At 61.9% G+C, this 26,480-nt stretch overlaps 1 protein-coding gene and 1 long non-coding RNA gene across 8 annotated transcripts in view; one reads left to right on the top strand and one right to left on the bottom strand.

Moving 5' to 3' along the window:
* Positions 1 to 26,480, top strand: part of DNAH17 (dynein axonemal heavy chain 17) — a 102,026-nt gene that overhangs the window by 55,115 nt on the left and 20,431 nt on the right. For all 4 annotated transcript variants that reach the window (XM_023244151.2, XM_045045262.1, XM_045045263.1 and 1 more), the window contains 23 exons: positions 153 to 290; positions 1,471 to 1,603; positions 2,361 to 2,488; positions 3,107 to 3,255; positions 5,580 to 5,862; positions 5,957 to 6,130; positions 6,338 to 6,545; positions 8,435 to 8,600; positions 9,377 to 9,479; positions 10,345 to 10,492; positions 10,879 to 10,970; positions 11,601 to 11,762; positions 12,255 to 12,419; positions 12,640 to 12,831; positions 17,277 to 17,543; positions 18,544 to 18,705; positions 20,152 to 20,385; positions 20,751 to 20,915; positions 22,378 to 22,473; positions 22,628 to 22,845; positions 24,131 to 24,338; positions 24,634 to 24,749; positions 26,210 to 26,402. In XM_023244151.2, the coding sequence (XP_023099919.2) occupies positions 153 to 290; positions 1,471 to 1,603; positions 2,361 to 2,488; positions 3,107 to 3,255; positions 5,580 to 5,862; positions 5,957 to 6,130; positions 6,338 to 6,545; positions 8,435 to 8,600; positions 9,377 to 9,479; positions 10,345 to 10,492; positions 10,879 to 10,970; positions 11,601 to 11,762; positions 12,255 to 12,419; positions 12,640 to 12,831; positions 17,277 to 17,543; positions 18,544 to 18,705; positions 20,152 to 20,385; positions 20,751 to 20,915; positions 22,378 to 22,473; positions 22,628 to 22,845; positions 24,131 to 24,338; positions 24,634 to 24,749; positions 26,210 to 26,402 (3,900 nt within the window). The remainder of the gene's footprint in view (positions 1 to 152; positions 291 to 1,470; positions 1,604 to 2,360; positions 2,489 to 3,106; positions 3,256 to 5,579; positions 5,863 to 5,956; positions 6,131 to 6,337; positions 6,546 to 8,434; positions 8,601 to 9,376; positions 9,480 to 10,344; positions 10,493 to 10,878; positions 10,971 to 11,600; positions 11,763 to 12,254; positions 12,420 to 12,639; positions 12,832 to 17,276; positions 17,544 to 18,543; positions 18,706 to 20,151; positions 20,386 to 20,750; positions 20,916 to 22,377; positions 22,474 to 22,627; positions 22,846 to 24,130; positions 24,339 to 24,633; positions 24,750 to 26,209; positions 26,403 to 26,480) is intronic.
* LOC109494482 lies at positions 19,456 to 26,330 on the bottom strand. Of its 4 annotated transcripts, none has more exons than XR_006589991.1 (5): positions 26,193 to 26,330; positions 25,084 to 25,180; positions 20,725 to 24,311; positions 20,299 to 20,479; positions 19,456 to 20,186 (listed from the first exon to the last, which is right to left on the bottom strand). It is a non-coding gene; the product is annotated as an uncharacterized LOC109494482 (long non-coding RNA). The 4 variants fall into 4 exon arrangements; XR_006589989.1 differs by having other exon boundaries at positions 19,456 to 20,479; positions 20,725 to 21,217; positions 21,730 to 24,311; XR_002149413.3 differs by having other exon boundaries at positions 19,456 to 20,479.

Below are 26,480 nucleotides of genomic sequence, written 5' to 3'. Positions count from 1 at the left end.
CTCGGGAGAATCACCGGCAGGGCGAGCGAGCGAGCGAACACAGCCACGCCGGGGGCCTCCCTCACAGTACCCCTGCCAGGCAGGAAGTCCCCCTCCCGCCAGGACCGCCTGGTCCCCGCGCCCAGCACCCCGCCCTGTGCGCGCCTCCCCAGATCATCAAGCAGAGCGTCGTCGAGCTCAAGCTGCAGGCGGAAGACAGCTTCGTGCTCAAGGTCGTACAGCTCGAGGAGCTCCTCCAAGTGCGGCACTCGGTGTTCGTCATCGGGAACGCGGGCAGCGGCAAATCCCAGGCACGCCGCCCCCCACCCCCCGCCCCCGCCCCCCGCGCAACCCTCGCAGGGCCTCGTCACCTCCCCACACCCCTGGGGCAGCCGCAGCCCTTGTCCTAGGTCCTCCTCTCTTCCTGCTCCTTCCCCCTGGACACCAGCCACCTGGCCCTCTGTGGCCAGTGCCCCACCCCCACCCTCCTGTTCCCTCCTGCCCCCTGTGCAAGCCCGCCACGTTCCTGTCCCCTCCTCCCCCCATGTGGGCCCCCCCACGTTCCTGTCCCCACCTGCCCCCCTGCACCAGCTCCCCACCCCCCCTCCTGTCCCCTGTCCCCTGCCACTACCTGGGCATAGTGAGAAGCAGAGGGTGGCGGCCAATATTACTCACATCGATAACATCGGAAGATTCTAAGCCAGCCAAGTGTTCAGCTGAACGCCCACAGGATGGGTTCCCGTGCTATTAATTCAAGATCATTTCCAAAGTAATAACACGGGGGACGCTCACAAGTTATTTTTAAAAAGGCAGAAACTGTATGAACCCGGTCTTCTAAAAGGAACATATACATATGCATGCATTTTTAATGTTTATTCATTTTTGAGAGAGAGAGGGAGAGGGGAGGGGCAGAAAGAGGGGACAGAGGATCAGAAGAAGAAGGCTCTGTGCTGACAGCCGACGCGGGGCTCGAACTCAGAAACCACCAGATCATGACCTGAGCCGAAGCCCGATGCGCAACCGGCTGAGCCCCCCAGGCGCCCCACACGTATGCATGTTTATGTCTGCACGCACACACGCGCACACACGCGCGTTCACGTGTACCACCGACAAGTGTCCTTAAACACCCTTTTCTCTGGGTGGAGGGATGGCAGGGAGTTTTCTTCCACGGGTGGGGACGGCCTCCACGGTCAGGAAATCGCTGCGAGTTTTCCCGAGCTTAGCCCGGTCTCCGGGCACACGGTGCTCCGCTGTCCGCGGATGGGAGCGCCTGCGGTCCCCGTCCCGGGTTACTTGCCTCGGCCACCGTTCGGGGGACGCACGCTCACCCGTGTGTCGGCAAAGCACAATAGTTGCGGAGCAGGAATTCTGCCTGGGGTTCGCAGGAGGCCCCCGCAGCCCTCGTGGAGGGCACCTTCCTGGGTTCGGGTGCCGGAGTGGCCGGGCCCCCGAGCCCGGTGTGAACGCCCGCCCCCCCGCCCCCACGCCCAGGTCCTCAAGTCTCTCCACAAGACCTACCAGAACATGAAGAGGAAGCCGATCGCTGTGGACCTGGACCCCAAGGCAGTCACCTGTGACGAGCTCTTTGGGATCATCAACCCGGCCACCAGGGAGTGGAAAGACGGTAGGAGGAGCCGGGTCCGGGCAGGCGGAGTGGAGGCGGGTCACCAGCAGGCATCCCAGGGGCACCCCGGCCCTGCTCACCCACCCCGGCCCTGCTCACCCCGGCCCAGATCACCCACCCCGGCCCTGCTCACCCACCCCGGCCCTGCTCACCCTGGCCCTGCTCACCCACACCGACCCAGCTCACCCCGGCCCTGCTCACCCAAACCGGCCCTGCTCACCCACCCCAGCCCAGCTCACCCCGGCCCTGCTCACCCCAGCCCTGCTCACCCACACCAGCCCTAGTCACCCCCACCAGCCCTGCTCAACTACCCCAGCCCTGCTCACACTTGCCCTGCTCATCCACCCGGGCCCAGCTCACCCTGTCCCTGCTCACCCACCCCGGCCCTAGTCACCTCCACCAGCCCTGCTCACCCACCCCAGCCCAGCTCACCCTGGCCGTGCTCACCCACCCTGGCTCAGCTCACCCCGGCCCTGCTCAGCTCACCCTGGCCCTGCTCACCCACCCTGGCCCAGCTCACCCCGGCCCTGCTCACCCACCCCAGCCCTGCTCACCCACCCCAGCCCTGCTCACCCCAGCCCTACTCACCCACCCTAGCCCTAGTCACCCCCACCAGCCCTGCTCAACTACCCCAGCCCTGCTCACCCACCCCAGCCCTGCTCACACTTGCCCTGCTTACCCATCCCAGCCCTGCTCACCCCAGCCCTGCTCACCCACACCAGCCCTGCTCACCCACCCTGGCCCTGCTCACTCACAGGCCTTTTCTCCACCATAATGCGGGACCTGGCCAACATCACTCATGATGGCCCCAAGTGGATCGTCCTGGATGGGGACATAGACCCTATGTGGATCGAATCTCTCAACACCGTCATGGATGACAACAAGGTTCAAGGGGCTCCTGGATTCTAGAGCTAACCCTCAAAGCCTGGCGATGGCCCGGAGGGGGGCAGGGGGCTCACGGGAAGCACATCACCACCTGCTGCACACAACGGACAGAACCTTCCGTAGACTGGCCCTGGGGAGTGAGACGGAACCTTACGTAGGCTGGCCCTGGGGAGTGAGGGTCTGTCTGGAACGGCAGCAGCATGGGTGAAGGGCACAGATATGGAAAACTTTCTTGCCTAAATGGCGCGTGACATAACGTGGCAGGACGTCTAACATCTTGGAAGACAGAAACAGCATTCAGAATGATCTAGAAACAGCAGAAGACACGATTCTTGGGTGGAACAGGGAACACAAGAACTCCGGGGGGGGGGGGAGAGGCGGGGCCACGCTTTCCAGAAGCAAGTGTGGTATCACAGTGATGCCCTACCCGGTGCTCACTTCGGGAAGCCTCCTGTGTTGTCTGGGGGTGGGACAGGTGTCAGGGACATCTAGGGAAGCAGGCTGGTGACGAGCACAGGTGCACGGGCCCTCTTTGTTCTGAGACACCCCCGTGTGACAAACCATCAGGACAATGGCACGTCGGCCGCTGAAACCCCACAGGCCTGACTCCCTTCCCAGGTCCTCACTCTGGCCAGCAACGAGCGAATCCCCCTGAACCGCACCATGAGGCTGGTGTTTGAGATCAGCCACCTGAGGACGGCCACCCCGGCCACCGTCTCCAGAGCCGGGATCCTGTACATCAACCCCGCAGACCTGGGGTGGAACCCGTGAGTTGGGTTTTCGCTTTTCCGTTCCAAACTGGCAGAGAAAGGCGAGGCTGGTGGCGTTTCCGAGTCGCCTGTGCGGGCGTGCGGGCATTCGCTCAACAAATACCGCACGCAGGGCCTCCCCCGGGCCCCGGGTCACGGCAGCGGAAGGACCGGCGACAGCCGTGTAAACACGAGGTGACGAGCACACGGCCCCGTGCGCCGGGAACCCTGCGGGGAAGTGTTCCCGAGAGGAAGGCGCAGTTTGGGCTGACACCTGGCGGGAGAGGGAGTTTTCCAGGCGGACAGAAACTGCAGGGAGCTCGCCAGGCGAGAACCAGCCTTGACGGGAACGTGGCGGGGCGGGGTGGCTAGAGTGGGAGGTTCCGGGGTCCCGGTGGCGGTCGGGTGTCCGTGGACGGAGCGTCAAGCCTGAAGATGCTCTTGGCAGGAAGGAGCTGATACCGGACCGGCCTGCGGGGCCCACACGGGGGCCCTGTCTGGGGTGAAGAGGGCCGGCCACGCCAGGGGACGATGGGTGACCACTGGGGGCAGGGAGGAAGGGACAATGTAAGAAATGCTCAAAATCTTAAGAAATGGAAGATCTGGCATTGATTCGGGGGCCCGAACCCAAAATCAGAGAGTTGGAGGGTCTGGTTCCACCCAGAGGCCCCCAGGGAGCCGGCGCCCCAGGCCTTTCTCCTGGCTGCTGGTGGCTCCGGGCCACCCGTGGCGACCCTTGGCTCGTGGATGCATCACCCGATCTCTGCGTCCACATCCACATGGCCACCTTTCTGTGTCTCTCGTGGTCTCCCCTCAGTCCCCTTTTCTTGGAGGGACAGTCATGGGATTGGGGCCCGCCCTCATTTCGGGATCCTAACCTTGACTACGTCTGCAAAGACCCTTTTCCAAAGAAGGTCACATTTATGGGTCCCGGTGGACATGTGTTTTGGGAGCCGCTACACCACATGTGAGAGTTTCCAGGGTGGGAAGGCGAGGCAACAGGAGGGGGGCGGAGGGTTCGGGGGCACCGGGGGGGGGGTAGGAAGGAGAGAGCCGAAAGGAAGCCTTGTGCCAGGAGTAGTTCTCGAGGCCCCCGGAGGAAGGACCCAGCCGGTGAGCGGCTGTTTGGGGACGGGGAGGGGGGAAGTGAAGAGGGCAGGGGGCCAACACCCGACCCCCGGGAGGAAGGCATCCCTCCCACGGGGACAGCAGTGACTTGAGGCCGGGAGACCGCAGGGCACATCCCAGAGCAGGAAGGGGGGCAAGGTTTCCCCCTGGGAGCCGGGCGGGGGCTTACCCCGCTTTGCCCGCGGACACAGATCGTGGAAAGGACCGGTCTGTCATTCTGGACAATCCAGGGTGCGGTGGGGCAGACGTTTTAGCTGCCGGTCCTCCGTCCTGATGGAGGCACGGTAGGAATCGGAGCCTGTCCTCGGGGCTGCGGATGCCAGGCTAGCCGTGTCTGGTGACGTGAGCCCCCCGCTTCTGCCCCATCCTGGAAATGATGCGCTCGCTGACCCACGAGGGGGCCGGACGCTGTGTATGCTTTAGGCAGGCCACTTGGCGCTCACGGCAGGCCAGGCTCCCTTCTGCGGGCTCTGAAAATATCAGCCCAGGCAGTCCTCACTCCCACTCAGAAGTCAAAAACCTGGGAGCCAGACACGTTGAGTAACTCGCCCAAGCTGCTGCTGGCCGAAGGGGATTCAAGCCCAGGCAGCAGGCTCCAGAGTCTGTACCCTCGCCCTTGGGGTGGCCCACTTCTCAACAACCCACGCCAGCAGCGGGTGGACACCAGCCAGGCCAACACGGGCCCTCAATGGTTCCCTATTGCATTAGTTTGGACGCCTCCGTAGAACGTGACAAATTCATCTCAAACTAGCTAAAGCAAAAAAAAAAAAAAAAAAAAGGTTGGCTCACTTCACCAAGCGGTGCTTCAGGCACGGCTGGATCCAGGAACTCAGACGATCTAATGAGAGGCGCCTGTTCCTCTGTCTTCCCTTCCCTTCCTATCCCCCTCCCCCTTTCCACACAGACGATGTGAAATCTTTCTCCTCCCCTATGTCCAGCCCTGCCCCCATCAGTAGTGGCTTCATCTGGGGTAGCGAAGATGTCTCCCAGTCGTTCTAGGCTACAGGACCCCCTATGGCTAGAACGCCAGGGGCAGAGCGCACCCCCAAGGCCCCGCCACCCCTGTCAGACCCTCTCAAGGTCTGCGTCTGGCCGCATCACTAGGCAGGAGCGCCAGAGTCACTCAGAGGCGCCAGGGATGTTCACCAAGGGGAGGGAGGCCACGCGGGCCCGCCACGGTGGCCCCACCACCCGGTGCCCCCCGTCTCCCCCAGGGTAGTGAGCAGCTGGATTGAGAGGCGCAAGGTGCAGTCGGAAAAGGCCAACCTCATGATCCTCTTTGACAAGTACCTGCCCACGTGCTTGGACAAGTTGCGTTTTGGGTTTAAGAAGATCACGCCCATACCGGAGGTCACGGTCATCCAGACCATCCTGTACCTGCTGGAGTGCCTCCTCACGGAGAAGAGCGTGCCGCCCGACTCCCCCAAGGAGCTATACGAGCTCTACTTTGTGTTTGCCTGTTTCTGGGCCTTCGGGGGGGCCATGTTCCAGGACCAGGTGAGCGGCCGCCCCCCCCCCCGCCCCGGGGAGCCAGACGTCCAGGCGGGGCCTCTGGGCGTCCCTAGCCGGGCTCCGGTTTGCTTTTCAACAGCTTGTGGACTACCGAGTCGAGTTCAGCAAATGGTGGGTCAACGAGTTCAAGACGATCAAGTTCCCCTCACAGGGAACCATCTTTGACTACTACGTAGATCCCGACACGAAAAAGTTCCTGCCGTGGACAGAGAAAGTGCCCTCCTTCGAGCTGGACCCCGACGTCCCGCTGCAGGTGCCCGCCCCGGGGTGGTGACAGTTGGGGAGCGGGACTCAGCGCCCCGTCTCACACTTGTTGACGGGTCACCGAACACACACGATTTTCAACAGTAAACCCGGGGACTTGGCGAACCGGTGGGTCTGCAGGTTCGCCGGGGGGTGGAAATCAGAGGTGCGGGACGTCTGAGGGTCACGACTCCTCCCCCCCACCCCCCCGGCCCAGGCCTCTCTGGTGCACACCACAGAAACCACGCGTATCCGCTACTTCATGGATCTGCTCATGGAGAAGTCGTGGCCGGTGATGCTGGTGGGGAACGCAGGCACGGGCAAGTCGGTGCTGATGGGGGACAAGCTGGCGAGCCTCAACACCGACGACTACCTCGTGCAGGCCGTGCCCTTCAACTTCTACACGACCTCGGCCATGTTGCAGGGTGGGGCCGGGGCCAGAGCGGGGGTGCGGGGTGGGGCCGGGGCCAGGAGGAGGGGTGCAGGGGTATAGGGTGAGGCTGGGGGCAGGAACAGGGGTGCAAGGTGAGGCTGAGGCCAGTCTGGGGTGCAGAGTGAAGCTAAGCTAGGAGCCAGGGGTGCAGGATGGGGCTGGGGCCAGAGCAGGGGTGTGGGGGTGCGGGGTGAGGCCGGAGCCAGGAGCAGGGGTGCAGGGGTATAGGGTGAGGCTGGGGGCAGGAACAGGGGTGCAAGGTGAGGCTGAGGCCAGTCTGGGGTGCAGAGTGAAGCTAAGCTAGGAGCCAGGGGTGCAGGATGGGGCTGGGGCCAGAGCAGGGGTGCGGGGGTGCGGGGTGAGGCCGGAGCCAGGAGCAGGGGTGCAGGGGTATAGGGTGAGGCTGGGGGCAGGAACAGGGGTGCAAGGTGAGGCTGAGGCCAGTCTGGGGTGCAGAGTGAAGCTAAGGCTAGGAGCCAGGGGTGCAGGATGGGGCTGGGGCCAGAGCGGGGGTGCGGGGTGAGGCCGGAGCCAGGAGCAGGGGTGTGTGGGTGTGGGGTGGGGCCGGGGCCAGGAGCAGGGGTGCAGGGGTATAGGGTGAGGCTGGGGGCAGGAACAGGGGTGCAAGGTGAGGCTGAGGCCAGTCTGGGGTGCAGAGTGAGGCTAAGGCCAGGAGCCAGGGGTACAGGATGGGGCTGGGGCCAGGAACAGGACTACAGGTGGGACCAGGGGCAGGAACATGGGTGCAAGATGAGGCCAGGGCCAGGCTGAGGTGTAGGGTGAGGCCAGGGGTATGCCAGGGTACAGGGTGGGGCTGGGGCCAGGAGAAGGGGTGCAGGGTGAGGCCAGGAAAAGGGGCATAATAGGGGGCCAGGTTGAGGTGCAAAGTGGGACGGGGCCAGGTGCACGGGTGAGGGGTGAGGGGTGGGGCCAGGGGCAGGAGCTAGGGTGCGGGGCGGGGCTGGGACCAGGAGAAGAGGTGAGGCCAGGGAAAGGGTGCAGTAGAGGGTCAGGTTGAGGTGCAGAGTGGGACGGGTCCAGATGCAGGGGTGCAGGGGTGTGGGGTGGGGCTGGGACCAGGATAAGGGGTGAGGCCAGGGAAAAGGGTGCAGTAGAGGGCCAGGTTGAGGTGCAAAGTGGGACAGGAGCAGAGGTGCAGGGGTGCAGGGTGGGGCTGGGACCAGGAGAAGGGGTGAGGCCAGGGAAAGGGGTGCAGTAGAGGGCCAGATTGAGGTGCAGAGTGGGACGGGTCCAGATGCAGGGGTGCAGGGGTGTGGGGTGGGGCTGGGGCCAGGAGAAGGGGTGAGGCCAGGGAAAGGGGTGCAGTAGAGGGCCAGGTTGAGGTGCAGAGTGGGACTGGGGGCAGGAGCAGGGCACGGGGGGGCTCAATGAACACGATGGGTCCTCACAGCCCCGCCTGGACGCCCCCCATCACGCTCATCCCAGTGGCTGGCCCCTTACCGCCACATTCCCATTATCCCTTTTCACTGAAGACCAGGGACTGGCCAGGGTCCCCTTCACCGGCCACGCCCCCTCCACTGGCCTCCGTCCTCAGAGGAGGGGGGATGGGAGTAGTCGCCAGGACCCCTCGTCCCAGAGCTCCTGGGCAGATCCCACCGGGAGCTCCCGCCACAGCCAGTCTGGGGTGGCCCCAAGGTTGCCCAGGCACAAGGCTCCTGCCGCCTGCGCCTTGGACCCTTGATGCCCAAGGCTCCCGGCTTTGCTCCTGGGGGTGACAGAGTCGAAGCCCACCCATCCTCAGAGCCCCCTCCAGGGCCACTGCCCAGGCCACGCCACCTGGTGCTGGGGACCACGGGCCCCGTAGGACCTCCCTCCAGGATGTACCAGGCATGGTGGCAGCCGGCTGGCTCCCTTCTCCAGGGGTTCTGGAGAAGCCGCTGGAGAAGAAATCCGGGAGGAACTACGGTCCGCCAGGCACCAAGAAGCTGATCTACTTCATCGACGACATGAACATGCCCGAGGTGGACAAGTACGGGACCGTGGCGCCCCACACGCTCATCCGACAGCACATGGACCACGGGCACTGGTAAGCGGGCGGTGGGGCGGGGGCTGCGGGGAGGGTCCAGGACCGGGATGCAGACCGGGCCAGAGGAGTGCGCCTCCTGCGAGGCTCGGGACAGCCCGGCCTCCCTCCGCCCCTCGCTCACGCGGGCCCCCGTTCACAAGACACCCACGGTAACGGCACAAGCACCATCCGGCATTAGCAGGACGGGGACAAGGACTCGCAGAGGCTGACGGCGGGTCGGTATCCGGAGCGTGCCAGGAATTCCTGGAAGCCAAGAACAAGCAATGACTCCCAGCGGAGAAAAACGCATGGGGGGGGGGGGCGGTGTGGGGAACCCCAACAGGTAAGAGGCACGTGAAAAATGTAACCTTTCGGCTCATCCAAGTCCCTGCAAGTTTTGTCAGGGAAACGGCCAGCCTATCTGAGAATCGCCGTCGTCACTATCATTCATGATTAGAACGACCCGGGCCAGGCACCCCTGCCCTGTGTCGGGTCTCCGTGCGTTAGCGCATTTAGTCCCCATGCTGGCGCAGGGCACGGGGCGCTGGGCCGCCTTGCCCGGGGGGGGGGGGGGCCGATGCTGCTGGACGGCAGAGCTGGGGCGGAAGCTCGCGCCTGCACGCTGAGCCACCCTGCCGCCTCTCGCTTCCAGATTTTCCTTGAGGACAGGAAGTGAAATCGGCCCGTTTACATATAAGCGATACTCATGGCGGGTTTTGGTCACCACGCGCGAGAGATGATGGCGGGCGGGGTGGGGGCCGGTGGCACGACTTTGGGGGGGGGTCTCCCTCGCGCAGGTACGACAGACAGAAGCTGACGCTGAAGGACATCCACAACTGTCAGTACGTGGCTTGCATGAACCCCACCTCCGGATCGTTCACCATCGACCCCAGGCTCCAGGTGGGTGGAAGCCAAACTCAGCTCGTCCCGCCGCCGTGGGGTTGAGGTCTCAGAACAAGCACATCCCCTACGGTATTCGGGACACGCTTACTCATCAGGACAATTGTTTGTTATTTACCTAAAACTCAGATTTATCTATTATTTTTTTTTAAGTTTTTTTTTTTTAATGTTTGTTTATTTTTTTTTCAACGTTTTTTATTTATTTTTGGGACAGAGAGAGACAGAGCATGAACGGGGGAGGGGCAAAGAGACAGGGAGACACAGAATCGGAAACAGTCTCCAGGCTCCGAGCCATCAGCCCAGAGCCTGATGCGGGGCTCGAACTCACGGACCGCAAGATCATGACCTGGCTGAAGTCAGACGCTTAACCGACTGCGCCACCCAGGCACCCCAATGTTTGTTTATTTTTGAGACAGAGAGAGAGCGTGAACGGGGGAGGGGCAGAGAGAGAGAGGGAGACACAGAATCCCAAGCGGGCTCCAGGCTCTGAGCCGTCAGCACAGAGCCCGATGCGGGGCTCGAACTCACGGACCGTGAGATCATGACCTGAGCCGAAGTCAGACGCTGAACCGACTGAGCCTCCCAGGCTCCCCTCTGAAACTCAGATTTAGCAGGATCTCCCGTACTAACGTCTGCAACCCCATCCAGGCAGGACCTCGCTTCTGAAGGATCTAAGCGGATCCTTATGATTTCGTGGGATCTCACCACATACGAGGCCCAAGGAGGGAGACCGTCCGTTCCGACCATGCCCGCGAGACACTAGGTGACGGGGGCAGAGCCTGCGCCCCCAGGCAGGCAGGCAGCCCGGGCCACCAGCTGGTCCCCCCGGGGCCGCCTGACGGGGATCTGTGGTTGTTCCCGGCAGCGTCACTTTTCTGTGTTTGCCGTGAGCTTTCCGGGCCAGGAGGCCCTCACCACCATCTACAACACGATCCTGGCCCAACACCTGGCCTTCCGCTCGGTCCCCATGGTGGTTCAGAAGATGAGCGCCCAGCTGGTGACCTCGGCCCTGGGTAAGCTGACGGCTCATCCCCTCCCCTCCTGTCAGGAAAACCTCCTGCTTCATGGGGCTGATGGCTTCTTCGTAGTCTCCCCTGGCAGATAGGTTATTTATACTTTTAAAATCAATATTTTTAAACGATGCTATGTTGCAGCAGGAGATGTGATGAGATCCAGTGGCTTGAGGGGAGGGCAGGGGGCGGGGGTAGGAAATTCAGTGTGCAAGGAGTGATTTACACGTCAGTAGGGCAGCAAGCCTCCCTCTTCGGCCGTGCAGAACTTCTGACTCAAACTGTCACCACCTCGTAGTCCGTTTGCTTTCAAAACTGTACCTTAAGCTCTGCCCTTCCTGAGGCCGTTAAGAGCACCTAAGAATCGATGTATCTTTTTCCGGTAACAGCCCTGCATCAGAAAGTCACTGCAATGTTTCTTCCCACGGCCATTAAATTTCATTATGTCTTCAACCTGAGGGACCTCTCCAGTATTTTCCAGGTACTGCTCTTTTAGCCCTCTTCTGGCCAAGTCCCCGATCCGTGGGTGCTCTCCTCCTGTGCTGCTCTCAGGAGAGAAAGCAAAGCGACCTAAGGACTGATGACAGCAATGATGATGGGGCTGCGTGTGTCATTACCCTGTTGTTTTGCTTGCCTGGTTGCATCTCCCACTCGAAGTGTGGACCCCATGCAAGCAGGGCCTATCAGGCCCCAGAGAGGGTCTGGATCGTGGTAGACTCTCCTTAAGAACCTGTTGGACGTGCCCAGGGCACTCGGTCGGCAAACGGCTGAGCCAGGACCGGACACAGGCAGGCTTGCGGCGGATCCCCGGCCGGTAACCGCCCGCCCTGTGGCCTTCGAGAGTCGGGTTCCCCCTCGTGGCCAGACTCGTCTGTCCCTTCTCCGTCAGCCACCCCGTTAGAGAATGAAGGCGTCAGCCCTGTCGTGGGAGGAGGATTCCCCCACCTCTCTGCCCGCAACACAGCCTCCGGGATGCACATGGCCTCGGCCATCCGTGGCTTGGCAGATCACCGCCTGGGCAAGTGACCACTCTCTCGTGTCAGCTGCGTACGGCACCTGGCTGGCGTCCGTGGTGCAGCTGACGACGCTGACCGTCCCGTGCCTGGGGCAGGGGCTCTTATTCTCCACAGCGGAGATCCTGAGGGTACCGCTCGACCTAGTCCGCCTCTGGCTACATGAAGCCGAGAGGGTGTATGGCGACAAAATGGTGGACGGGAAAGACCAGGACGTGCTGCGCAGAGTCACGATGGCTTCCACCAAGAAATTCTTTGACGTAAGTCAAGCCACCAAGTCCCTCTGATGAGCCCCGACAGGCTCTAGGAGGGCAGGGTGCCTGGGGCCCGCCGATAAGGCGAGCCCTCTCGGAAGGGCCCCGACGTGAGCGTGCGAAGGACCGCGCCGGGTCCCTAGAGACGACTCGGTCACGCGAGTGTGTGTCTGGGGGAAGGACTGACGCCTCAGTAGGTCGGGATGTGGTGAGCTCCCTCCGTCCGCTTGGCGTAGAGAAAGGCCTGCCTGGCTCATGGCGCTCTGCTCGTACGTCCTAGGCTTTCTTGGAAGATTCTTTTCTTTCTCCTGACGTGATGGGAGATGGGACCGTCCTACCGGGGAGGTTTTTGCCCGCTGGTCTGCAGGGCCCCAGCAGCAGCGGTTTGGGCCCATGAAGACTCGGCCCGGCGTCCCGGGGCCGCTGTGGCAAGCAGTGCGATGCGTTGAGCTGCGTGCCCACGATGGACCGCGGAAGTGCCTTACCTCTTATTCCTAGGATCTCGGCGAAGAGCTTCTCTTTGCCAAGCCAAATATCTTCTGCCACTTCTCTCACGGGATCGGCGAGCCCAAGTACCTCGCGGTAACCAACATGGCCCATCTACACAAGCTCCTGGTGGACGTCCTCGACAGTTACAACGAAGTCAACGCGGTCATGAACTTGGTGAGGGGCGTGCGCCGTGCTGACAGCACAGGCGAAGGGCCGGGACCCCGCTTTCCCCGTCCCGCCTCGCTGGGAACCACGGCGGTGCCCTGGGGCGGCGTGACTCCCGGCAAAGACCGCCTGGACCTCCCCCCCCCCCCCGCCCGAGGAGGGTCTGGGCCGTGGACGGAGCCGCGCCCGCGCGCCCCGGGATGCCAAGAAGCCTCTCGGCTCTCGGCAGGTGCTGTTCGAAGACGCGGTGGCTCACGTCTGCAAAATCAACCGCATCTTGGAGTCGCCCCGTGGGAACGCCCTGCTGGTGGGTGTGGGAGGCAGCGGTAAACAGAGCCTCTCGCGCCTGGCCGCCTACATCAGCGCGCTGGACGTGTTCCAGATCAGCCTCAGGAAGGGCTATGGGATCCCAGACCTCAAGGTGAGACGTGGCTTTCTGACGAGCCGCCCCTGCGGAAGGGGAGGAGGCGGGGGGCAGGGAAACTCTGACGACGCGCCGGTCCGAAAAGAGGCCCCCAGGACACAGAAAGTGAATGTCCCTGCAGGGTCCTCGTCGGAGGGAGTAAGGGCCGGGACACGTGCTTCCACCAGTGCCCGCGCCCCTGTGGCCCAGGGGAGAGGCCGTGCGGGTCCCCGTCCCCGCCGGGCTGGAGTCTGTAGGGTCAGCCCAGCAGCAGCAGGACCCGGTTCTTGCCCCTGGTCGCCGAGTTGTTCTGTGTCGTTCCCAGGTCCCCAGAGTAAATAATTCCGGGCGGTTACTCAGTATCTGACTACGAACTTGGATCCTGCCAGGCCGCTTTTTGAATTAATCAAACAAACATTAGTGTCAACGGGTCTCCCATCGCCAAGATGTGCCGCGGAGGCTTTTCATTGATTTCTTTTTCCCGAAAGTTTGCTCTGGCCGGGGAACTGTGCTCATCAGACATGAGTGGCCCAGGGCAAATCGGCGTCCTGCTTCAGATTAGAACTGAAACTGATTCGACCGCATTACAGGGGGCGCATCTCTCTCTGCGTTGGTGCCGGGGGGCCGCTTCTGCAGGCCGGACCCAGCGGGGACCCTCCCCACTGCACGGGGCCCCGAGGACCCTGAGGGTCGTTGGTGGGCAGCTTTAGCGGGGTGACCTGGAGCCCTGCCGGGGCACAGTGCCCTGGGATGCTCTGCGGGAGGAGGTGGGCTGCTGGTAGAGACCCTTGGAACAACAGTGGGGACGGGGTGCTAATTCTCAGCCCTGCCGGCTCTGCCAGGGGGGCTCTGCCAGGGACCACAACCTCTGGACAAGCATGTGGCTTCTGTCCTTGGCATTGTCCCCAGTGGATTCTACTCTTTCCAGCAAAGGACTAGCCGATGTATTTTTAGGTCCTTGCGTTAAGGGAAAGGTCTTCCTACGGGGGCTACACCACCTCCTGGACTGGACCGGCTCGCAGCTTAGCCGGTCGTTAGTTCACTCTGATTTCCCGGGTGCACTCGACGGCATTTAGGACCCTCGCCTCTGAGCTGTATCATCTCACTGGGTTTTCTCCGCTGAAAAGTTTCTAATCTATCAACCAAGTTATACTGGTTTCTTTTTTGTAATGTTTACTTATTTTTGAGAGAGAAAGAGAGAGAGAGAGAGACAGAGTGTGAGCAGAGGAGGGGGAGAGAGTGGGAGACACAGAATCGGAAGCAGGCTCCAGGTTCTGAGCCATCAGCACAGAGCCCAATGCAGGGCTTGAACTCATGAACCGTGAGATCATGACCTGAGCCGAAGTCGGACACTTAACCGAATGAGCCTCCCAGGCGCCCCACATACTGGTTTATTTTTACGATTGCATCCCAGTGTCTGTCGCCGTGTGGATTTTGTCCCTAGCACGTCACTTTAGGGCCAGTTGTGAGTGTTGAGTCTGAACAGTGTTCTTACAGGCGATCTGAGGACTGTGCCCTCAACACCCACTGCGAGCCGGCTGGTGCTAACCGTCCGCTATCACTTATTGAGCAGCTGCTGTGTGTTCAGAAGTAAAGAAGGAGACAAAGTGGGCTGACGGGGCTTGTGTTGTGCCGTTAGTGACGTGATGTCGTTATGCGGTCCATACCATAAGCTGTGGATGCCCGCTGGAGGTTAGAGGCAGGAAAGGGGTCAGGAACCGCCCCCGAGGGACACTGTGGAGAATCCTGGACGTGGTCCCCAGGAAACGAGATGCCATCAAGTGTTTTTGAGCAGAGAGAACCAAGACCTGGGAAGGTCCCAGAACAAACCGGAGGGCGGTTTGAGGACCACAGAGAGTGCCGTGGGGTGAGTGGTGGGGAGGTGCAGAAAAGCCTCGTGCCCCACAGGGGCTGGGACCGGGCCGTGTAGGGAGTGGGAAGGGAGAGACCTGAGGGGCAGTCTAGGGGTGCCCCCACCCGCCAGGGCTCTGCCTGCACGGGAGGGAGTAGGGGGGCGGGGCCTCGCTGGGCTCCCCACTCTCCGGGCCCCAGCGCTGCCCTGTTTGTATTCCTGTGGGATGCTCCCCCAAAGCCTGAGTCATAGCCCGGAGAGTAGGGACGCACCTGATGGGGAACCCCGGAAGTTGAGTCAGGGCCCAGCCCATGGTCTGACGATAATAAGCAGCTTAGGGGGCCTCCCAGCCAGAGATGGGAGCGTGTGCTCCCCTCCACCAACGCAGACCCCTAGACTCCCCCTGGAGGCGGGTGATCACTGACCTCCTTGTCAACTAGGGGCGAGTGGGGAAGGGACCCGCAGGCACCCAAGCTTTGGGAGCTGTCCGTGACGTCCACACCCGGAGCGGCGCCCAGCAGGGTGGTGCCCTCTGCCAGGCCGCAAATGAGGCCGGGGCAGATCTGGGCTGGGGGCCCGGGGGGCAGCCGGGAGGAACCTACGTGATGCCGCTCCGCATACACGGGCATCTGAGGAATTTGGGGGAGAGGAAGGATGTGCTGGGGGGCTGGGAAGTGCTGGGAGGTGGGAGGTGGGGACCCCAGGATGGGACCAGCAGCCTAAGAGGGTGGGAGTGAGGGACGGGCAAGAGAGAACACGCAGGGCCGAGGCCACATGAGGGCAGGTGTGGCTGCCAGGGTCAGAGGGGTGAAGCTTTGAGACGGCGGGGCAGAGCCAAGGCAGGGCAGGACAGGGACGCACCAGAGGAGGGACAGCCCCGCGGGCTCTCCTGGGGGCACCGAGGAGAGAGCCAGCCGGCCGAGCAGCGGAGCACCTGTGGGCTGATGGGAAGGAGCCACAGACCCAGACGTGGCGGGAGGGGGAGCAGCTGGGTCAGGAGGAGCCCCTTATCCCCATTCCTAGGCCTTCAGTCTTTCCAGAAACTTCCACCCTGACCTGGACGGCCGTACAGTTAGCTTTGCGCGCCTCAGCCAGTCGGGCCAGACTTGGAATCTGAATTTGGGGAACCTTTGCAGCTTTGCACCCAGTGGCTCCCACCTGCAGGAAGAAAGGGCCCTCCGCGGCATCCTGCCGACCCCACCCCCGCCCCAGAAGCTGCCTTCCCACTCACAGACCCGCTGCCCTCCGCCACCTCCCTGGGGGTGACAGCCGGGCCGCGCACGCTCAGGCCTCTGGATTTAGACACATCTGCAACCACGGGCTCAGTGGGGCGGCAAGATGAGAGCCTTCCTCCTAGCTCTGAGGCTCCTCCAGCCTGCACCCCTGCCCCTGCCCCTGCCCGAACCCCACCGGTGTGGCCCTCCTCTTCTGGCTCAGGACCTCCCCTCGCTTTCTTTCGTGCTAAGTTGTCAAACACGTGGAACTTGGGGCTTGCTTTCCACCGCCGTCCCCTCCAGCTAAGGACCTTGGTAACATTTCTGTCCGGACAGAGACGCCAGGGAGGCTGGCCGCTGCCAGAGGGCAGCACTGAGCCACACGGGATGCCTCCAACTGGCCCGTTTTAAAGCCTTTGAAACGATTACACGGGCCCATGGGTCTCAAAGAAAAATTAGACATTACACGTAGTAGGTCATCAAACCCTGCAAACTCGCATTAGTACCTGGACGACAGACGTTTCGAACGAATACTTACATCTCTCGCGTGCAAGGGGGCACATTCTTCGAGCAGCGCAAGGTATTCGTACCCTTCTGACACGTGTGTTTGTTCTTTCTCCTTTTTACTAGTCTCCTTCACGGATGCTTCCAGAATGAGCATAGTCGTTTCGTGGGGCTGTTTCTTTAAATCCTAGTAGGGACGGGACAGGCGTTTCGCTCCGTGTAGGGATTGCTCGGAGCAGTGTCCTCCTGGCACTGAGCTCCAGACCTGAGCCCGCGGTGCATTTACTGAGGACCTCCTTTGGGATCTCTATTTGAGGGTTCCCCCCCCCTTTATCTTTTCTCGGTAGTAAACTGTGCACAACACAAAATTTACCATTGTCACCACACAGGTCAGTGGCATTGAGCACACCCACATTGGTTTATAACCCCCCCCCCCGTCTCCGTCTTCCCAAACTGAAACACGAAGTCCCCACCCCTGGCGCCCACCCCGCTACATTCTGTCTGTATGAACCTGACCACACCAGGGGCCTCCTGCCAGTGCAATCCTACGGTATTTGTCGGTATTTGTCGTTTGCGGACGGGAGTCACGTCCCCCGGGCACATCCGGGTTGCAGCAGGTGTCAGGATGTCTTTCCTGCTGAAGCCTCAATAATCCATCATATGGAGAGGCCACCTTTGTCCGTTTGTTGGCCGACGGACACTTGGGTTGCTTCTGCCCGCGTGGGCGCTGTGAGCGTGGCTACTCCCCGCCCAAGGTTTTGGGTCCCCTTCTACAGACCCCGCACGTTGCTTACAAAGCTGATCCCCGGTTGTCCCCTCCCGGGTGGTTGTGGGGGACGCCTCCAAGCCAACGTCCCCGTGACCGACCCTCGGCATGTTCTCCTTGCGTCCAGGTTGACCTGGGTGCACAGTACATAAAGTCAGCCGTGAAGAATGTCCCCTCGGTGTTCCTGATGACAGACTCCCAGGTGGCCGAAGAGCAGTTTCTGGTGCTGATCAACGACCTGCTGGCCTCGGGGGAGATACCGGGGCTGTTTACGGACGACGAGTTGGAGAACATCATCTCCTCTATGCGACCCCAAGTGAAGTCCCTCGGCATGAACGACACTCGGGAAACATGCTGGAAATTCTTCATTGACAAAGTGCGCAGGCAGCTTAAGGTGGGAGCTCGCGTCTTCGCAGCATCCCGGGGGGCCCGGCGCGGGGCTCAGGTCCTTTCCTCCGTGCGGAGTCGGGTGGGGGGTGGAGGGGCTGCTCCCCCTTCGCACGAGGAAGGCCCATCGGAGAGGACGGTTGGGCTGCGTGGTGGACGTGAGCCGACGGAGGTGTCTCGTGGCCAAGAGAAGCGTTTTCTACCCCCGACACACACACAGGTGTAAATAGATGAGGAAGTAGGCCTTGACCTTCAACGTTCTTTCTTAGGGAAACTGGGCCGAACTACCCCACTGGACTGAGGGCACTTTGGGTCCTTTTCTCCCTTCTGTCAGCATCCAGAAGGGGCAGCTGCCCCCCTGACCCAGATGGTGCTGCCCTCTGGGAGGGTTCAGCCCAGTAGCTCTTCTAGAACCTGCTGGGTCACACAGTCTGACCAGTAGACATTGGGAGCTGAAGGAACCCCTGATGGATGCTCCCCGTGCCCCACCCGGCTTTTCTCCGGTCGAACGGCCACTTCCAATGAGCCAGCTCAGGATCCCCGTGGAAGGAGAACGAGGAGGGGCCCGCAGGGCTGAGGCTTTTCCCAGTCCAGCCAAAGGGACCCCAGGGCCTGTTTGCAGAGCACCTGTGAACAGCTGGGGTCCCAGGGAGTCCCGACTGTCTGGGGATTAGCCACCTTCTCGGAGGCCTGGAGGAGGCCGGCCCTGTCCTTGGGCCTTATCTGCCCGGCCTGGATGCTCATTCCCCACTCTGTCCTTCATCCGGCCTTTCTCTCCCCCACTTTGCGGCGGCCGTGACAGAGGGCCTTGCCTGCACACTTCTCCATCCCTCACGAGAGGCGTGAAGTCAGTGGACGCAAACCCGGAACCCCGGGTGCTCTCTGCGGACCCCCGAAACGGACGACACAGAGAGCTTTCCTTCCGAAGGAGCTTTCTGCCGGACTGGCAGGCTCTGGCCTCAGCAGCACCGTGACCAATGAGCCGTCCCTCTGTGTCCCGCATCTAGGTGATCCTGTGTTTCTCTCCCGTGGGCTCCGTCCTGCGTGTGCGGGCAAGGAAATTCCCCGCCATTGTCAACTGCACGGCCATCAACTGGTTCCACGAGTGGCCAGAAGATGCCCTGGTGTCCGTGAGTGCACGCTTCCTCGAGGAGACGGAGGGCATTCAGGTGAGTCACTGGGCACGGCCCCCTCTGCCGCCCCCTGTACTGGGGCTCACAGAGCCGGGAGGGTCTGCCACGTGGGACAGGGGGACCCCACGCACTCTGCCTCCAGGCAAGTAAGGACTCACCTTGGTGCAAAATTTAAGAGAAGGGAGGGAGTAACTTCAAGCAGTCAAGATCGGTGATGTCTTAATGCAGTACTGTTAACCATCCAAATTAATGCCGAATAATTCACAACGAACGAATAGCAAAATTGATCAAAATCGCAAACGATGATAAGTTTCTGGTTGTTGTTTTTCACGTCCTGCATTGCTGTGCCCCCAGACTCTCGCTTCTGCCAGCTTGGAGTACCCTCCCCTGAGGCCACGGCCCCACGGGGCTGGGGCAGGAGGGTTGACACTGGGGTACAAACAGACTGAGCAGATCAGGCTTTAAACGTAGTGCCTGATCAGGGCTGCCTGGGGAGCCCGTGTTTACTTGGTAAGCGTGCACAGAGGCCCACACTTACTCTGGTCTCGGGCTCCGGCACAGCCCTGCCCGGGGCTGCCCCGTCCCCTGTGCCCTGGCCCTTCTCCTCCACAGGCCAGGACGGCTGTGATGGGGAAGTCAGTCTGCTTGTCTTTTGCAGGCCGTTTCTTTAATCGAAAGACGGTGCCCACGTTCACTGTTTGAGCTAACTGCTGGCCTAGAAATGGCCATTAAACCCTGACCCAGCCAGTGGGGGAAACGAGGAGGCCTAGAATAAGTCACACTTGGTTATCATGTTTTGCTTTATTTTGGACACGTATTCAGTTACTAAGTACTGAACCTGAAATTAACCGTGGGCCTGGTGGGAAAGGTGGGTAAAATCTCCTGCTGGTCATTGCTGGAGCACCTACTCTGGGATGGGCCCTTCCCACACGTTGCTCGGGGCACAGATGTGGGGTTTCCAGCCCTCCCCCAAGATGGGGGAAAGGCCCCCACGGCTGGCACCAGCGAGGGCCACAGGGCAGATGGCTGAAGCAGCAGGTGCGAGGGGGAACACGTTTCCAAATTACCTTGAATCACGGCTGGTATGGCTTGGACCATTCCTGGGACCAGGCGCCCAGGCAGATGGGGTGGACCCAGACGGTGGTGGCTGTGACCCTGCCGTGGGAAGCAGGACCCAGCGTAGGACCCTTCGCACAATAAATGCCTACTGGATGGCCCAGGTCACTCAAACATACCGTCGGGCCCTGCGCTCTCCCAGGTATGGGCGGGCGTGGAGGTGATCACGGGAGTCAAGCCATGCTGCGTCCCTGGCACTGAGCCAGACCCTCGGTGGTACAATGTCACCAAGCGCCCACGACGGCCTGCACAGGCATTGCTGTCTTGACGGCCCCCGCTCCTCCCGGGGCTCCTCCAGGGCCCCCACCGGAGTGGGGTCGCTCCCGCCAGGGGACAGGGAACCAACGGCCCATCTTGCCTTTGCAGGGAGATGTCAAGGCTTCCATCAGTCTCTTCATAGCCTACGTGCACACAACGGTCAACGAGATGTCCAGGCTGTACCTGGCCACCGAGAGGCGTTACAACTACACCACCCCCAAAACCTTCCTGGAGCAGATCAAACTGTACCAGAACCTGCTAGCCAGGAAGAGAATGGAGCTGGTGGCCAAGATCGAGAGGCTGGAGAACGGCCTGATGAAACTGCAGAGCACAGCGTCCCAGGTAAGGAAGAACCTTCCCCCGAGTCGGAGGAACGGGATTCCGGCCTTAGAGAAACGTCCGTTCTCACGCCAGAAAGGACGCGGGGGTTTTAATACTTAAAAACAAAAAAAAACAAAAAAAAAAACAAAAACGGGTTCAAAATGCTTTCGCAGTGCTGACGTTACGCTGGGTGCTTCGCGTCGGCCGAGCCGGGCGGGATTCGTGCGTCATTCGTGCGTCCAGTCTGGCGCGTCCGTGACGTGCCCGTTCCAGGACGCCCCGCACTGAGGCCACCCTATCACTTACTGCCTCCCCGCACCCCCTCCCGCTCTGTGTCGTGGCCCCGGGGCCCAAGCTCACCCGTCTCTTGGCGTCTCCTCCCCGAGGTGGATGACTTAAAAGCCAAGCTGGCGATTCAGGAGGCTGAGCTCAAGCAGAAAAACGAGAATGCCGACAAGCTGATCCAGGTGGTGGGTGTGGAAACCGAGAAGGTCAGCAAAGAGAAAGCCATTGCGGACGAGGAGGAGGCCAAGGTGGAGGTCATCAACAAGGTGTGCAGACACGCGGGGCCTCCGTGGGCTGTGGCTCATGGCTGTGCCAGGCCAGGCCTCCCCTGAGTGGTCAGTATCTCCCGTGGGCCCAGGCAAAGGCCGGGAGGGCTCCCAGACCTGCAGGAAGCCCCCTGAGGGGGCATCTCTCCCAGCTCAGAGGAGGGCCGCCTCCTCTTGGAGCCATGCCGTCCGTCCCCAGGCCACCTTGGTGGCATTTCCAGGAGCTGGTAAGAGATGCAGGTTCTCGGGCCCCGGCCCAGCCCCGCTGAATCAGGTCTGCATTTTAACAAGATGCCAGGGACCTGTGAGCACATTAAGGTTTGAGAGGCGCCCCGCCCTTGGATGGGGGCCCTGGTCCTCAGACCCTGTGCCAGGAGCTCCCTCCAGAGGTGCCGAGGTCACTGGGCCGGGCGGGGCGGCAGGAGCTGCAGAACCACGACCCTCTGAGGCTCAGGGTGGTCAGCAACGTGCCCGGGGGTCTTGAAACTAGGGAGTGGCAGTCAGGACCCACATCCACACCCCAAACTCTGTGACCTGCCCGTCTGATCCACGTGTGGCTCTTAATGTCCAGGCACCCGCCGCTCTCCAAACCCGGGGTCAGGGGTGCTCCCCGGGGAGGAAGCCCCGGGTGGCGCCCCCGGGTTAGCCCGCCCAGGCAGCGCCTTCACCCCAAGAGACCTGGGCCACGAGGAGCCCCGCCACTGGCTCTGAGGCCTTACTGTCTCTTAGTGCCAGTGTGTGATTTCTCCAAAATAGAACAGTTCGGAGGTCTGGCTCGCCCTCCCCGTAAGGAAGTGAGAACGTGTTCACGCACCTGTGCGTTCGCTCCTCGGATCGGGAAGAACCCCTCCGAGTCTCTGGGTGCCGAGCACAGAGACCAGTAGCCGCGTGGTGTCCATCAGGAAGGAGCCAGTAGGGGCTGGGGGCTTTTCTGGGTGCAGAGGACGAGGACAGAAAGGAGAGGGTCTCTCTGCAAGGCACCCCGTGGAGAGTGCATCCTGCCCCCGACTTTAAGAACAATGTGGGGCACGACCACAGGAACGGGCGTGGAAGTTGCTGGCTGGGCAGGCTGCCCCGGGGATAGCACCCGGGCCTTCCTCCCCGGAGCACCCTCGCGGGGGCCGTTTCTGGATGCAGGGGCTGGAGAGGGGCGGGTGCCAGACATTAACCGCTGTCAGTCCCGGAAGCGGGGGCCATTCCAGAACCCCAAGTCCGCCACCCCCATGGCTCATTCCAACCTGTTGAGGGGCAGGGGCAGAGGGGCGGAGAGGAGAAAGGCGGGCTCCAGGCGGTGACCAGTGACCTCCCGGGCATGAAGGGGAGCACAGGGCACAGCCCCCTCCTCACTTCCGTCCGTGCTCTCGCTGCTGCCCAGGGCTACACACACACACCCACACACACACTCTCACACGCAGCCCCCACCAATCCCTGCGCTGATCTTTCCCGCGTGGCTTCCTTCCAGAATGTCACAGAGAAACAAAAGGCATGTGAAACGGACCTGGCCAAGGCGGAGCCGGCCCTGCTGGCCGCGCAGGAAGCTCTCGACACGCTGAATAAGGTGCGGGAAGGGAAGGAGCAAGAAACAGACCGGCCAGAGTGGAGGAGAAAGCCGTGGTGTGTGTGTGCAAGCAGCCACAGGCTTGTGGAAGCTTCCCAGGGTGGTCCCGGGGCCTGCGGGCCCCTTTCAGGTGCTCCCCATCTGTCATTTTCAGAACAACCTGACCGAGCTGAAGTCCTTCGGGTCACCCCCGGACGCCGTGGTCAACGTCACGGCCGCCGTCATGATCCTGACCGCGCCGGGGGGCAAGATCCCCAAGGACAAGAGCTGGAAAGCGGCCAAAATCATGATGGGCAAAGTGGACACGTTCCTGGACTCCTTGAAGAAGTTTGACAAGGAGCACATCCCCGAGGCCTGCCTGAAGGCGTTTAAGTGAGTCAGGCTCGGCCGCACCGCCCAGCTCAGCACAGTGGTGCCAGGGTCCCCCGGGTCCCCTCCCACCCGCCCCGGCCAGAGACCTGTTCCCAGGGGAAGGCTGTGCCGGCCGGGGTGGGGCAGGGCCTCAGGCCGTGTGCAGCAAGGTGGGCCCCCGGAGCTGGCGGGGGGCGGGCTGGGGAAACGTGGCCGCACGCGGGTCCTGGGGCACCTCAGCACCCTCTTCCTTCCCCACTGGGAGGGGTCAGTGCAGGCGGAAAGGCCCGTGGCTCAAAATCCACAACAGCGCATGGGAGGGTCTAACAACCCGTCACACAGCCCACAGGACCACGAGAAACGCCACCAGGGCCCCTAGAGGCGAGAGCAGTTGCACACACACACATACGCACGCACACACACACGCGTGCCGTGTGCATCCGCTGACTCGGGCCCCGTCGTGCGTGCTTTCTGCTTCCCGCTGTTGTCACCGTAAATGCGCCACACCTGGAGAGGCAGACCCGGCGGGCTGGCCGTGTTGCTGAGGGGCGGGCGGGGGGAGCAAACCAAATGCCGCCAAGGGGCCTCCACCACCGGGAGGTGGACACGCGCTCAGCCTCCTCGCTGGCGCCGGTTCCCTCACGGTCGAGACGCCTGTGTGTGCGCAGAGATCGCGGGGCTCCTGGTGCTGACCGGAGAACACGTTTTCTTGCCGGTTCATCGGGCTCTCCTCTAACCGCCGGACGGCCTTGGCGGCAGGCAGAGTGTAATTTCCCTAACTGGTCCCAAACCGCGGAAGATTCAAGCCATCTCCGTTCTGCCAGCTCCCCGACGGCCACGGCCCCCGACGGGTGTCTAAACACGTAAACCTGTCGCAACGTCAACCTAGAGGAAACACGAAGTAAACTGAGAGCGGGGATGGCCGGCTGTACTCCCGGCCGACGTCCAAATTGCTCGTCGGTTCTATTTTGAATTAACCCATTCGAGAGTCTTTCTGCAGGGAGTTCAGTCTGTTACGCTTAACGACGTCGCTGTCGCTTCTTAAAATACTGGTTTCCAGAAGGGTCTAAAGTGCCTCTGTGCCCCCTCATACCCCAAACCACTTCTGGGGCCAGACTTCAGTGTTTCACTTTTTTTCTTCTTCTTGAAGACCCTTCCCCACCACGCCCCCCCCAAAAAAAAAAACCGATTCACCGTGCTCCCCGGTAACTGCCTGTGCTCCGTGGTCAGCGGCCAGCTGAGGGCCGGAGGGACAGACGCAGGGGAGGCCTGAGGCCTACAGAGCCCACACCTGCTCCCCCTCCAGGCCCTACCAAGGCAACCCGACCTTCGACCCCGAGTTCATCCGCTCCAAGTCCACAGCTGCCGCGGGCCTGTGCTCCTGGTGCATTAACATCGTGCGCTTCTACGAGGTGTATTGTGACGTGGCCCCCAAGAGGCAGGCCCTGGAGGAGGCGAATGCCGAGCTGGCGGAGGCGCAGGAGAAGCTGTCACGTATCAAAAACAAGATTGCCGTGAGCGGGGGTCCACACCAGCACCTGCAGCCCCGGGGGTGGGGCGGCGGGGGGAGCACCGGAGCCAGGCGCTCACGCTGCCCATCACTACCCCACAGAGGAGGGGTGGGCGCGGCGGCCGCCAGGTACTCAGCACCGCGAATAACCCCCCAGCAGCCCTCGCTCCTCGGGCCCAGCCGGCACGGGAGGCCCCGCTCGGCGCTCACTGCTCACGGCCCCGCTGCGCTCGCTCCCGAGGATGCTGGGACGCCCGGCACGGCCCCACTTGAGGGCCTCTCCCCGTCTGTTTTCCCAGGAACTCAATGCCAACCTGAGCAACCTAACGTCGGCCTTTGAAAAGGCGACAGCGGAGAAGATCAAGTGCCAGCAAGAGGCAGATGCCACCAACAGGGTGATCTCGCTGGCCAACAGGTAGCTCTCTCGGCCCCGCGGGTGCCCCTCCTGTTTTCAGGTGCCCTGAAGGGTCGGGCGGCTTTTGGAGGGGGAGGAACAGCCCCAGGTGCAGGCAGCAATGTCCCCGCTTATGCTAAGTCATGAGGACAGACCCCCCTGACGGACTACTGGCCAGTGTCCCCACCTCCCGGAGCCGGTAGCCCTCCACGACGCACCCCTACGCATCCCGTGACCTCGGGCAGGGGGGGGAACCCCGCGTAACCCAGACCTACCCCGACCTGCTTGGGATGCGGCATCCACAGACCCCACCCCCTCCACCCCCAGGGCAGATCCCCCTTGCTCCCACTCTTACCGCCCGTGGTGTGGGCGCCGGCTTCCGGGGCTTCCAGAGCAGGGCTGTCCAAAGGGACTGGGGCCACACCCATCATTTTATGTGTTCTGGTTGCCACCTTAGCAGAGGACAGAGAGGAAACGGACTTCGATAATGCATTTTACGGAACCCCAAATTTGATCATTCCAACGTGTGATCAGTTGTGATCACATGTGATCATTAAGAATGACCGGTGAGACCACTGATGCACACTCGCCCCCCGGGGCCCTTGAAACCCACACATACACGTCAATTCAGACCGGCCACGCGGGTGTGGGCTGGCCACATGTGCCGGTGGCTGCCCCCGTAGACAGCAAGGCTTCAGGGCTTTGTCTTTGGATTTCCGAAAGCGACGCCCAGAGCCTGGTGCAGAGCTGCCGGAGGGGTCGGTCCTAGTGCATGGCTTCTGGTGGTATTTTCTCTGCCCCGGAGGGAGCCGGCAGCCCACTGTAGCTGTGGTCAGTCAGACACAGGGACCCCGGGAGACCCCCAGGCTGCACGGCCCTAGCCTCCAGCAGGGTGCAGACTGGACCACGCCTGCCAAAAAAAATCAAAGCGCCTCCCTGGGAGGCAAGGGCCCCTCGGGTGATGCTAAGGACGGGCCTCGGTGGGCCTGCGCTTTCAACAAATATTTCAATGTTCTCAGGCTTGTGGGGTCACATCTAGGGTCAGGGACCAGTTCTCAGGCCGGTGGCCCGTGACACACGATGCGTCCCCTGCAGTCCCCGCTCCACGTGGGCCAGCTGCCCTCTGGATGCCACACTGGCCCGTGGCCGCCGTGGCCACTCCACCTCTACCAGGACCTGTCACTTGCCAAGCCCGCGCTCGGCGGTGACCGGGCTGCAGCTTTATATAGCACGTGGGTGAAACATTCAAATAACGTCAGCGGAGCAATGACATCAGGCAGAACTCGGTCCCCAGCTGCCTCCAGAAAGCATTAGTTTTGCTTCCCTGAAGCAGTCCTTCCCCCAAACATCCCCCAATGCATTTCCACTGCCGAAGCTCGGAGCCAAGGAAGGATAGGAAACGCCCAAGCCTCACGGCATTAGAGGCGGAGGCCGCCTTCCGGTCTTTCCTTGGCCCCCACTGACCTCGTGTTTCCATTCAGGCTGGTAGGGGGATTGGCATCGGAAAACATCCGCTGGGCTGAGTCGGTGAAGAACTTCAAAAGCCAGGGGGTCACCCTGTGCGGGGACGTCCTGCTGATTTCCGCCTTCGTCTCCTACATGGGCTACTTCACCAAGAAATACCGGAACGAGCTGATGGAGAGATTTTGGATCCCTTATATAAATAAGTTAAAGGTAAGAGGTTGGGTTGTGTTCGTGGCTCAGGAAACTCGGGGAGGCCCCTGGCAGGGCAGACCCAGCCAAATGCCACAC

This window comes from Felis catus, chromosome E1, assembly GCF_018350175.1.
Source record: "Felis catus isolate Fca126 chromosome E1, F.catus_Fca126_mat1.0, whole genome shotgun sequence".
NCBI classification, from domain to species: Eukaryota; Metazoa; Chordata; class Mammalia; order Carnivora; family Felidae; genus Felis; species Felis catus.
The sequence above is the reverse complement of the archived record's forward strand: the minus strand, read 5'-3'. Positions and strand labels throughout refer to the sequence as shown.